A 12273-nucleotide genomic window follows, 5' to 3' on the forward strand; every position below is an offset into this window, starting at 1 on the left:
ATATACTGCCCCTAATCCCATGTTTTTCTGGATAATATTTGTAGGAAAAAGTGTCCCGAATTCCACTTACAACATACATATATCTCTCTCTCTCCCTCCCTCCAAATCAATAAACTCTTCCCAGTATTCCCAAGGTATTGAAAACCCATAAAAAAAACTGATATAAAATCGATCTCGAAAAAAACATTTGCTTTGTCGTATGGAATGAAATGGTTTTTAAATGCAGTTGGTTTTCGGGTTTATGCATATGAAATGTTGGATTTTATTTGTTATGCGAATGCGAATGCGAATGCACTCCCCTCCTCTCCCCCTCCTTTCGCCACTTACTATATATAAAGACTTTAGTTTTAGTTTTAGTTTTAGTTGTAGTTTTCGGTTCTGCTACCAATTTCGTATGTGGCTTTAATGTTCTGGCTGTGTGTGTGTGTGTGTGTGTGTGTCTGTCCTTTGTATACGTGCTAAAAACTAATAATATATACAATGTAAAATGTAATCTCCATCTCCATACCCCTGCCCCCCCGGAAAGGGGCATATTTAATTTTTATATATATAAGTGTTTTTATTTTTGTTTTTTTTGTTGTTGTTTATTTTTAGGTATTATTTATATATTAATTCAATTGCGCTAAGTTCTTCTAAAGGTAATTTTCTTTTTCTTTTTTTTTTCCATTTTCCTTTGCGTTTACTTTACTTTTCTAGCGTTGTTGTTGTTGTTGTTGTTGTTTTTTCGTGGCTAGTTTTTGCGGGGAATTTAGCTTAAGATTTCTGCTTTTTTAGAATATAATTCTAGGAGTATCCTCTTTCGACCAATCAGGCTCTAATTAGCGATCTCTCGGATTCGCAGTTTAAAAAGTGTTTCGTAATGTTTATACTCGTATTTATGGTAATGTTAATGGTAATGGTAATATATATGTATGTGTTTTGTGTGTGTGTGTGTGAGTGTGTGTGTTTAAATGTATTTATATACTTGTTATGATGGAACGAAAACAGTCTTTGGGTATTCATTTATGTAAGTTTTAATCCTTTAATGTTTAATCCTTAGAAAGTAATACGAAATCAGGAGCGAACTTAATCCCTAAATGACTGGATACGAATACATCGAATATGTTATACAGAACGTAGGGAGAGTCCTAAAAATAATAATTACAACTTAAAACATAATATGCACAACAAATCTGTTCACGAATTAAAGATATAAATTCATAAGCGCTCCCTAAACTAAGCTTTGGTATGCTCCTCTCTCTTACATTTTCCAATTTTCTTCTTTCGAATTTCCTCGATTTTTCTCGATTTTCCTCGCTTTTCGTTTGCTTTTCGTTTGCCCTAAAAAATAACTTAGTTTTCATTATCGCGTATCTCGTATCTCGTATCTGGTAATTTGTTTAAATTTAAATGCTGATGAAATATTTATACAAATGTCATTTTACGTGTCATAATATGTGTTTGATTTTTTCACTTCCCCCTCCTACCATTTTCCTTGCCTCCTTTTCTTAGTTAAAGATTTTCTTCTGCAATGCCTTTTCTTTGGTTGCGCTTTCTTTGTATGAGTGTGTGTCTATGTGTGTGTGTGTGTGTGTTTCGTAGAGATTGGATTGGATTTCTTTAAATGCAACTTTTGTATCTACCAACAGTTTATCTTTCCTTTAGGTTTCCTTCCTTTAGGCCACCGTTTAGTGCACGGGCCCTCCCTTGGGGGCCTGCCATTTACAACTCCAGCTCGGTATTGTGCGGATTGGGCGCCTCCGGACCGTACATGTTGGCCAGCTTGTCGAAGCGCGGCCCCCAGGCCCCAAGGTAGTCGTACTCCTGCTGCTCATCGTCCGTGCCTGCAAAGGGGGGAAGAGAAAACGCCACGAAAAACGCACACCCAAAAGTCCATATTAATCAAAGAACACCAAAACGCCTATTTACACCCAATATTCAGCCGTATCTGAGAGCTGCTGCCCTGAAAGTGTCAGAAAAATATGTTTAATCAGCAAGGAGTCGAGTGCGCTACTCTAGTCTTCTCTCTAGTCGATAGCCTACGGTTCTGGGGGGGCTCATCTCAGACTGCTTTGATATTGGGTGCAAACAAAACTAACCAAAACCATTCGTGGCGGTACCCACCTGAGGCCAAGGAGCTGAGGGAGCCCGCAGTACTGCCGCCCCCCTCGTACGCATAGTTCCGCAGGTCGTCGAAGGGCGGGGCGTTGGGATCGCCGTCGGCGCGCTTTTTATGCTCCTCAATGAACATGCCCACGTTGGGCTCCTGACCAGGCATCAGTGTCATGACGGGATCTGGACATGAAGAGGGGCAATGCATCTTCTCTGAAAGATCTCTCATTCGAGGAATACTTACACATAATTGGCATCTTCATGGGCGCCAGCTCGGGCGGCATTGGGCCCCCGATGGGTATCTGCAGCGGTGTGATGTCGAAGGCCGTCATATCGTCCTCGCCGCCGCCCTCGTCGTCGTAGTTGATGATGTTCTCGCGCACATCATCGTCGGGACCTGGATATTTGATATGCGCCTCGCGCCGCCGATTGTAAACGACAAACACGAGCACCAGTACTGCGCGGAGAGGAGCGTGCAAATAAAACAATATTAAAATGCAGTTCCATGAAAGCGGTTTCTCTGTCTATCCCCCCACCCGCCTTTGATATGCAACAACAACAGCCACAGCCACAAACACAGCTGTCGGGGGACCCAGCACGTAATACTGTATACAAATTGCATTAAACTACACTTAATTTAGCATGCAAAGCAATTTTAGTTGTAAAAACGGCAGGGGGAAGGGGAGGGGCGCCAACAGATACAAAATGAATAAAATATAGATGTACATATATATACGAGTACGAGTTTGCTTAATTAAATTGTGGAACTACTAAAACGGATATAAAGAAATGTAGAAAAATTCTTAAAAGCAATATGAAAAAAATATGGGAATTAATGCGACTAGAAGATACGCTTTCTCCGAGAGAGAATAGCCAAAAAAAGGAACTAAATAGATGTCCTCCTTCTACTGTTTAATATCATAGATACAAAAGTGGATAAATATCATTGCAAAACTAGTGCTACCCCCTCCAAAGGGTGCTTTACAAAAAAGTAAACAGATATTGCCCGCTTTTTCCCCAGAGTCCTCTTTCTCTTCCTTTTCCCCCAAAAACAGCGACAAATGGCGCTCTGACCAAACAGCAAATCAAGCCACAGACGACTGGTCGCTTCTCTCTCGCTCCCCCTCTCTTTTCCCCGAGTGTTTTTCTAATTTTCTCAGCGCACTTTTCCACCATATTGCGAAGCGTGGTCCCAGGGACAGACAGCATCTGTTGCACAAAGTTTTTTGTTTTTTTTGGAGGATGATATTGAAGTCGTTGTAATGGCCAGGACGACCGTTCCGTTTCGTCCGTTGAAGTTGACGTAAGTAATTTTCTGCGGCTTCTGGCAACTTTGTTGGCCTTCCTGGTGCCAGTATGGACTCTCTTCAGGCTCCACTTCTGTTTGCTCACCGTACTCCCTGGTTTCTAGTCTCCCCCCCTGTTTCTAGTCTCTCTGTAAAACTTTCTGTGGAAATGTTTTCTGTTTCCAGCTGGACATTTCGTAATTTGCAATTATTGTGTTAGTCAAACAGGCATTTCCCCTCGTTCCCGGCTATCACTCGCGCCCTCCCGCCCTCCTGGGCCGTGGCTGACATTTTTCATTGATATGCAAAAATTGTGCCATGGCCGGCAATACAATAAACTTTAATTTATGGAAGACTTTTCTGTATGTTGTGTCGTTTAATTTGCGGAAATGACTTTCGGTGTGATTGCAAGACTTAATTAATTTTACAGCTCAAGAGCGATGGCCATCAATATTTAAATGGCATGTTAACTTTTGATTAAACTTTTAATTGGCATAAGAACGAAGAAAACGAAGGATAAATACATACAATAAATACGCACAAATGGGCTGTGAGTCATGCAAAACTTACTTGAGGCCCGCTAGGAGCCTCTTTGGAGTCTAGTCTAGGGTCAACCTTAACTTACGAGGTCCCTCCACCTTCTGTCGAGCCTTCTGTGGACTCTCAATCACTCCACTTCAATATACTTACATATCAACGTGCTGAGGCAAAGGACCAGGGCAATAATAAAATCACGCGATGGCGTCAGCACCCCGGAGGCCAATAACTCCAGTTCGCAGTGCATTCCCGTGAAGCCCATGGGGCAGTGGCACTCGTACTTCTTGGGCGGCTGATGGTCGCGACACCGACCGCCGTTGCGGCACGGGAACAGCAGGCACTCGTTGTCGTTCACACAACTACTGCCGGAGGCCTTATAGCCCGCCGGACACCTGAGCAAACGGGCCCCCAAAAGACGATATGTGTGTGGCGGTGGCACGGGGGGCGGGTTTTTGTTGGAGTGTGGAATGTTGTGGGTGGATTTCGGATGTTTGGATGTGTGGGAAAAACAAAAAGAAATTATTTAAAAATTTGTTTCCATCATGCAGGTGTGTAACGCTTGCTTCTCTTTCGTTTCCTCAGAGTCTTTTATGGGGGGAAAGTGTCGTGTCGGAAAGTCTTATAAACGTTCTTCGTTCTTCGTTGCTGTTGTTATTATTTCACGCTTTGTGGGAGTTTATTTTCTCAGTTTTTCCAATGGCGTGAGAAACTTTTTGCATTTGCATTTGCATTGGCCGAGCATTCATCCCCCTAGTCCCCCCTCCCCCTAGTCCCCCCCCCGTAGTCCCTTTCCCTAACACGCATCTTAAGTGCTGTTTTTGGTACAATTTCTCTTCTTTTCCTTCTTTTTTTATGATTATTATGCAACAATCTTTTTGCGTTGTTTTTCGGTTTTGAATTGAATAAACTTTTTTCTTCCGTTCTGCTGCATTCTTTCGCTAACTTGAGTTTCATTTTATGCTCTCGCACTTTGGCGCACTGTTTCCATCTCCATCTCTATCTTTAAGTTTGTTTTGATTAGTTTTTGGAATAGTGTGTGTTGTGGTTCGTTTGGGGCATACAAAACTTTACAATGCCATTTGACTTGGGGACATTGAGGTGTGAAAACGTCCAAAGGCAACGAATAATTGAGATGCATGGCATTTACTTTGGCTCTAACTTTGGCTGTAAGCTGGGAAGACCCCTGGAACGAATTTATTAATATTGATGGGTGATAGATGCATCAATTGTGCATTTCAAAAGGAGCTAAATTTCCCTTTTCTTTCTTATTTTTATTTCCGAAAAACTTCATGGAATTTTGTGTCTTTTTTCTGTGAAAATTGGCCACGGGCGAACCTTTTCCCCTATGAATATTCTTTAAAGAATCTTGAGATATATCCATATAAATGTTTTATGAGGCACGAAGGAAAACTATTGGAAGATAATAAATCTCAAAATTTGATGAAAATATCTCAAAATTTATGATAAAACATATTTCTGAAACTTCAAGCTGATATTTACGAAATAAATTTCCTATAAATATGGATTTCTTCTGCTTAAATTTTCCATTTTCATGAGGATAGATAATTGGCTTTTTCGTGGGATTTTCTCCAAGGGAATACTCCCTCTTTCCACTCTTCTTTGAAGAAAATCTTCGTGGGAGCACAGACAAAGAATGTGTATGCCTTCATATCATCTGTCGCCGTAAATGTCCTACAAATGACGGAAATTGGTTTGCCCTTTGTCCACTCTTTAAGGCCATGTCCGAGCCCCTTAACAAAACCCAATAGACTATGAGAGACTGCCGGCAAACACAATTGAATACTTTTCAAATGCAGACTTAAGACACTTTTGATATATTGACGAAGTCGATTATTGATTGGCGAATGCCGCGGGGGCGCGCGGAGAGCACACAGCGGGGGCATCGCAGGGGAAAAGGAGGCAAATAACTTGAAAAGAACGCAGCAGATAGAATAAATACCTCAAAAGCAGAGAAAACTTTCGCACTAAATCAGCGCCAGTTGAAAAGTTGAATAGTTTTTTTTTTCTAGCTGCTCCTTTTGGCCCGCTTTGCCCGCTTTGGCCCTCTTTGGCACTCTTTTACTCTTTGTTCGATGGCTCCCAAGTGCGTAGTTTAAACCGATCAGAAGTGAGTGAGGTACTTGATAATTTTGTTGAATTTTCCCATTTTCCACTTGGCTTTTTCGCCTTGCCACATTGTACGTCATTAAGTTTTTATTTCAAGTTGATTCTGGCATGAAATAAACTCTGTATTTACTTATAAATGTTCGTGGGCGAGTCTCGTGTCTTCCCGGCTTGGCTCTAAACTTAAAAGTGGCATTTTTCTGGCTGTTTACCCCGAGAGATGCTCGCATTTCGAAAAGAAATGCAAACCTTCTGCCATCGTCGTAAATCCCAGCAAAATGAAACGGACGGGCAGCGGTTCGAGGTTCGAGATTCGAGTTCTTAGTGCCAGCTGGAAGCTCCTTTGAGCCGTCTGAGAACTCCCTTCTTATGTGCAGGTGTGTGTGTGTGTGTGTGTGTGTGTGTGTGTGGGTGTGTGTGTGGGTGTCTCTGTCAGTGATGTGGATTTAGTGCTTCGTGATTTCTACGAAACGCCAAAGCCAACAATTGCAATTGCTCTACCGTTTTGGCCAGGTCTTGGCCTTGTCTTGTATCTTGACTGCACATTTGTTAACTTACCTGAAGGGCATTCTCTTTAGTTGAGTGCACTTTGAGTGAGGGGTGGGGGGGGAGGCGGAATAGCTACTAAAGGGAGCACCTATGGCGGGTCTGCGGACTGGTTTCAGTGTCCTGTAATTTCCGCTATAAATTGTTTAAAATATTCCACTACAGGCGGGTTGTACAAACCTTTCGTTTCGCATTTGTTTATCAAATATTTACATACAGTACACAGCACATTGAATAACATTAAAAAAACATTGATTGAGGGGCGGGAAAAAGCGCCAGAAGCAAACATTCCAAAATGGATACGCTATATGAATCGATATATGAATATGGAAATGAGTTTTTGAATGAAATAAGGGCGACATTCGGTGAACTGTGATTTCGATGGAGAATTCGATTAGATTTTTGTAATTTTTGATGGAGAGAAAGATGGCAAAATCATACGAAATCAAAGTGCAAAAGTGCATGGAAACATGGTAGGATGATTGGATGATTGAATGATTGAATAAACGCTACAACATTCAGTCTAAAGGCTAAAAGCAGGCTCTAGGATTGTTGTTGCATATTCAAGGGGGCGGGGGGGGGGGGGATTCAATGGGTCTCTTCTTTGTTCGATCTTTGATGCTCACTCAGTATGATCAAGAGGCAGACTAGGATCGCCGCCAGGGCTCCCATGCTCAGCTTGAGGGTCTGACCCTCCTGCACCAGCTCGCAGTTCTCGCCCCAGAAACCGTCCGGACATATGCAGCGGTACCGCAGACGGGGCTCGAGGTTAATGCAAGTGGCGCCGTTCATGCAGGGCATATCGAGGCACTCGTTGCGGTCCATGCAGCCCTTGGAATCGGGCGACATGATGCGTCCTTCGCCGCAACTATTGTTTGTTGTTTTTTGTTTTTTACAGATTTTATATCATTAGTTTATTGGAGCAACCGAAAAAAATGCGTTTAACGAATGAATGGATTGATTTAACCGATTTTTATGTAGGTCCCAGTAGAGTCTTGTTTGAACAGAAACGAAGGACAACCGATAAAACCGAAAATATAAAAGTAAATACGGAATAAAAGGGAATCATTCTTAGAGGATTCGATAGAGTCACCTTTTCTCAAGCGATTAAGAAGTGAGTGCTGAACGATTGATTACGTAAAACGAGGGGTGGTACGGGGGTCGTGTAATTTATAAACCTTTGACTTGAACCGATTCTCGACCACTTTACAGGGGATTTGTGTGTTCTTTGGTGATTGATTTTGAGCACTTTGACCCAAGGGATTGATTGGAGCACAAAAAAAGAGTGTGTGTGTGCCTGGGTTTACGTGTAAGATAAGCGGCTAGTACTTGGGTACACAACTGTACCTGTACCTGTACCTGGGGTGCTCTAAGGGCAAAGCATAAGCTCTTCAAAGGTGTGTTAGTGTGTGTGTGTGTGTGTAATGAAACAAAAGCGTGAATATGTACAAAGACTATTACAAGCAGAACAAACGCTCTCTCTCTCCACTCTCTCTCTCTCTCTCTCTCTCCTACGACTCGACTCTCGACAAAGCGAAATCGGAATTGAAATCGACAGAAACGTAAGCCTAAGCCGATTGATTTGTCACGCAACGTTTAGTGCCAATCACTAACTGGACTTTTGTATCGTGTCCGACTCTTTCTCTTTCTCTGCTGGCTGCCCTGCAAGGCTGCCCTCCTACTTCAATTTCCTCTGTTTTTTGTTCTGTTTCTCGTGTGTGTGTGGGGGGTCCTGCCTTTAATTGATTAAGCCCATCAGATGTTTGGCTTTTGTGGCGGATTTTCTGGGATTTTGGGTTGGGGCCTTTGTAAATCAAAATGAAATTTATAAACCTGTTTTTGGATACATTTTTGGTTGTAATTTCAGTCCGAACAGTCAATTAATTTCTTGGTTTTTTCTTATTTTTTTTTGGAAGATGAGAAACGAAAAGCAATGCGTTGGATGATCGAAACGATGGAGGGCTTGGAACTTACGTGCACTCGTAGACATTCCAGAGATCGACGCACTCGAAGGGATCCGGGCAGATGACATTCGAGCAGGGCTTGTTCGAGGGGCAGCCCTTCTCCAGGTTGCGGGCCATGGTGGCCTGGCCCCACTGCGTGCCGTTCATGGCGGGGGGCAGGGGCAAGTGTTTGCCCTCGAGACTAAAGGAAAAGAGAGATCAAAGCGGTAAGTATTCATGGGTATATCCCTCATCTATATAGCGTATACGCACCGTATATCGTCGAGGCAGCTCTTCTGGTAGTCGGCATACACCTCAAAGGTGCGAACGCCCGTGTACTCGGCCTTGCCGCCGGCATAGACGCCCTCCTGCTTGTCCACCAGCAGCCACTGATGGCCCGAGAACTCAAAGGTCTCGTTGTAGCGCCGACCCTCGCCGCCGTCCAGCTCGAGGGTGGCGGCAGAGCCGTACCGATTGACCCGCACCACGTGCCACTGGCCGTCGTTGACGACGATCGAGTTGAGCCAGAGGTCCTTCTCCTCGGTGCGCAGCGAGTTCAAGTTGTAGCGGAAGTGCAGGTGTCCGTCCTTGATCTCCAGGATGCCGTACTCGCGGTTGTGCTGGTCGCTCACGCGGAACAGCTCGCCGTACTCCTCGCGCGTGCGGAAGCGGAGCTGCACCTGGGTGCTGAAGCGGTCCGGCTCGAAGCTCAGGGCGTACTTCACGTAGCTCTGGGCCTTGAAGGTGGTCGGGATGGTGGGTATGTTGCAGGCAGGCCCCGTCCAGCCGGGTCGGCAGTGGCAGCGGGCCTCGGACAGGGACCCCACGCAGTTGCCGTGCTCCCAGCAGCGGGCCGTGGTCTCCGTCTGGGCACAGACCTCCTCCGTCTGCGGGCAGCCGGCCACACTGTTCCTCGAGAGTCCCGGGTGCGCCAGATCGTACAGCTTGGAGTTGTGCACCAGGTTGCGGATGCAGCCGTCGAAGCCCTTGGCCGTGGGCATGTAGTGCCAGTAGTAGAGGCTCTGATCGAACTGCTCGCGGTACAGGCCGCCCACCTGCAGCGGGGAGTTGACGTTCAGGTACTCGCTGAAGGGCGGGATCTGGCCGCGCGCCTGGCAGGACATGTCGTCGAACTCCGGCGGGGTGCCGTCCTCCATTTCGCTGATCTCCGCCGACTTGCAGAAGTCCACAACCATGCGAATGTCCTCCGTGTCCCAGAACAGATCGATGCGATGCCATTCGCCGTCGTCCAGGGTCTTCTTGGTCTTCACGCGCAGCTCCAGGGTCCCGGAGCCGAAGTCGATGAGCAGTCGCGGATACCCGCGCTCTAGTTCCAGGGCAATGAAGTCCGAGATGAGCATTTCGTCGCGCTCGGGCGGCACAATGGGGCCGTTGTAGATGATCAGGCCGTCGGGCTTGCGGGTGATGAACTCCAGGCTCAGATGGGACTCGTCGCACATCTCGAGGGGGGGATACCAGGCCCAGCCGTTGCCGCGGAAGCTGCGCGTCGTCTGCTGGCAGCGCGGCCCGGTGTAGCCCACGGGACACGAGCAGTGCGGCCCGAACCGAGTGTCGATGCAGCGTCCGCCGTTGTGGCAGGGGTTGGTGCGGCACGACTCGGGCTTGGTGAAGTTGCGCGCCCCGCAAGTGCAGTCCGCCAGGGTGTCCACGCGGACGCCCACCAGGGCCGTCTTGTTGGCATTCACCATGTAGGGCAGGGGACTGATTTCCAGGGCATTCGTGCAGCTGCCCTCGCACATCTGGTTCTCGTAGAGGCACTCGTCGATGCCCACCATCGTGATGTTGATGCCCACGTCCTTCTCGATCTCCTCGCGGTGCATCAGGACGATGCCGTTGAGCCTCACGGGCTTGTAGTACGGCGATCCGTGGGCGGAGAACCGGACGTCCGTCAGCGCAGGATTGCGGCGCTTCAACTGAACGCTGAAGATGTCCACGTTCTCCCGTTCGGTGTTCAGCAGATCCGCCAACTTGTCCCTGAAGCGGTCCATCTTCGAGCGACTCATGCTCTGCGTGCGATAGTTCCACACGCGGATGAAGTCCTCGTCCGAGATGCCCGACAGGCGCACGGAGCCCGAGTTGATGACCGCCTCGTGGGGTATTTCCCGCACGGTAACCGTCACATTCGCGGGGATGTCCGTCTGCGTGTGCTTCCGGTCGTAGACCTTGAACCGCAGGTGGTAGCGGCCCTCGCGGGTGCCCGCCCGCATGGTCACCATTCCGGAGTCCTCGTCCAGCTTGAAGCGCGGGTGCTCCAGCGCCTCCCAGTAGAACTTCTTGTCGGGCAGATCCCAGTCGTCCAGGTCGTAGACGTACACGCGGCCGATCGGCGTGTCCGGCGACTGTCCCTGGTAGTTGTACACGAAGATGTCCTTGGAGCCGGGCTGCATTTTGTTGTCGTTCACGTCGCCGATGATCACGGTCAGCGTGCTGGTGCCGGTCATCGCCGGCGAGCCATGATCCTTGATCACAATGGGTATCATGTACTCCTTTTGCTGTTCGCGATCGAAGGATCGCAGCGAGGATATCACGGCCATGCCATCACCGTTGGCGCCCTCTGTTAAGGCGGGATTAGAGCGGGTAAAGGGAGTGAATAGATGTACAAAAAGGCCTTTGATTCCCTAAAAGACTATCCCCATCCTACTCCCCATTCAATAGGTATTTGGGCAGGGCTTAGGCTTTCAATAAACTTGAAAATCCCTCAGTTCTAGCTTTTCTGTTAGCTGTAAGCCAATCAGCCAGCAGACCAAAAACTAAGCTCTTTTATTAGCCAGCACGCTTTCCACCTGATTGCGGATGCAACTTTTGGCCCCCGCATTTGTTGTAATTACGCCTTTGAGCCAACAAGTGTTAAGTCTTCGACTGTGGCCTGCCCCAGAGCCCGAGAGGCTGGGAGAGGGGCTGTACTCCTCCCGCACATTGGAAATGTATTTTTAAAGACACTCCGTGGTGTGTTTTTAGGCAAATTGTATGCAAATACGAGTCCGCACACAGCAGAGAGTCTGAGAGTCACTCCGGCTCCGAGGCTTGATCCCCGAAGTTCCTGGGCTCCCAGCTGTGGCATCAAAATTGGATTGCCACCCGCACGAGTTGTGCCCAGTTTTTCCTTCTCTAACTTGGCTTTTCCTCGCTCCGGCACACAGATACTCAGACACACGGACACTCATGTGTGTGTGTGTGTAGTTTTGGCTTTTGCGGCAGACACATGCTCTCCGGGCCCTCTCCTGGCCCCCCATTTTGGCCCCCTCCTGGAAGGTAATTTAATTGAAAACTTGTGCATTTGCCATTTTATTTTCTGTATCTCCTGCTCGAGACACACACGCACACCCATGCAGGTTGTGTATCTGTATCTTTGTGCTTATATTATTTAAATTTTCATGGGACCTGGCGCAATGGGTGCGATGCGGTTTGCTGTTTCCGTTTTATGGCCAAAGATTCCTGGGCTATTCATTTGCGGGGGAGCCCCAGACTCGGCCCCAGCCTCCGCTACGGACTCCGCCCCAGACTCCGCTCCGGACTCGATTTTGTGTCTCTTTTTTGCGGGTTCGGTGTAATTGCATTTTTATGCTATTGTTAGCGTTGCGATATTGTGTGACACACAGGACACATCCCAGCCCGTTCCCTCAATAGCCTGTTAGGAAATTTCAATACCAAAAGCCACCCCCCAAAAAGGCGGGGGGAGGGGGAGAGCAGTGGAAAAAATGTTACGCTTGTGCATTGTTTAAGCT

General features: G+C 47.1%; 1 protein-coding gene across 8 annotated transcripts in view; it reads right to left on the reverse strand.

The window, feature by feature from the left end:
* Positions 1-932: 932 nt before the first annotated feature.
* The window catches only part of LOC6595648 (neural-cadherin), a 91637-nt gene continuing 80296 nt past the window's right edge, over positions 933-12273 (reverse strand). For 4 of the 8 annotated variants that reach the window (XM_026988143.1, XM_026988141.1, XM_026988144.1 and 1 more), the window contains exons 16-21: positions 8801-11102; positions 8559-8729; positions 4068-4306; positions 2336-2548; positions 2104-2274; positions 933-1823 (exon numbers count right to left, since the gene is read on the reverse strand). In XM_026988143.1, the coding sequence (XP_026843944.1) occupies positions 1702-1823; positions 2104-2274; positions 2336-2548; positions 4068-4306; positions 8559-8729; positions 8801-11102 (3218 nt within the window). In that variant the 3' untranslated portion in view covers positions 933-1701. Of the gene's footprint in view, positions 1824-2103; positions 2275-2335; positions 2549-4067; positions 4307-7210; positions 7453-8558; positions 8730-8800; positions 11103-12273 lie in introns of all 8 variants that reach the window. The other 4 variants (XM_026988139.1, XM_026988137.1, XM_026988140.1 and 1 more) reach the window with 1 other exon arrangement.

Source organism: Drosophila persimilis, unplaced genomic scaffold (assembly GCF_003286085.1).
Source record: "Drosophila persimilis strain 14011-0111.01,24,50 unplaced genomic scaffold, DperRS2 tig00000191-arrow-pilon, whole genome shotgun sequence".
In the NCBI taxonomy this organism is placed as follows: Eukaryota; Metazoa; Arthropoda; class Insecta; order Diptera; family Drosophilidae; genus Drosophila; species Drosophila persimilis.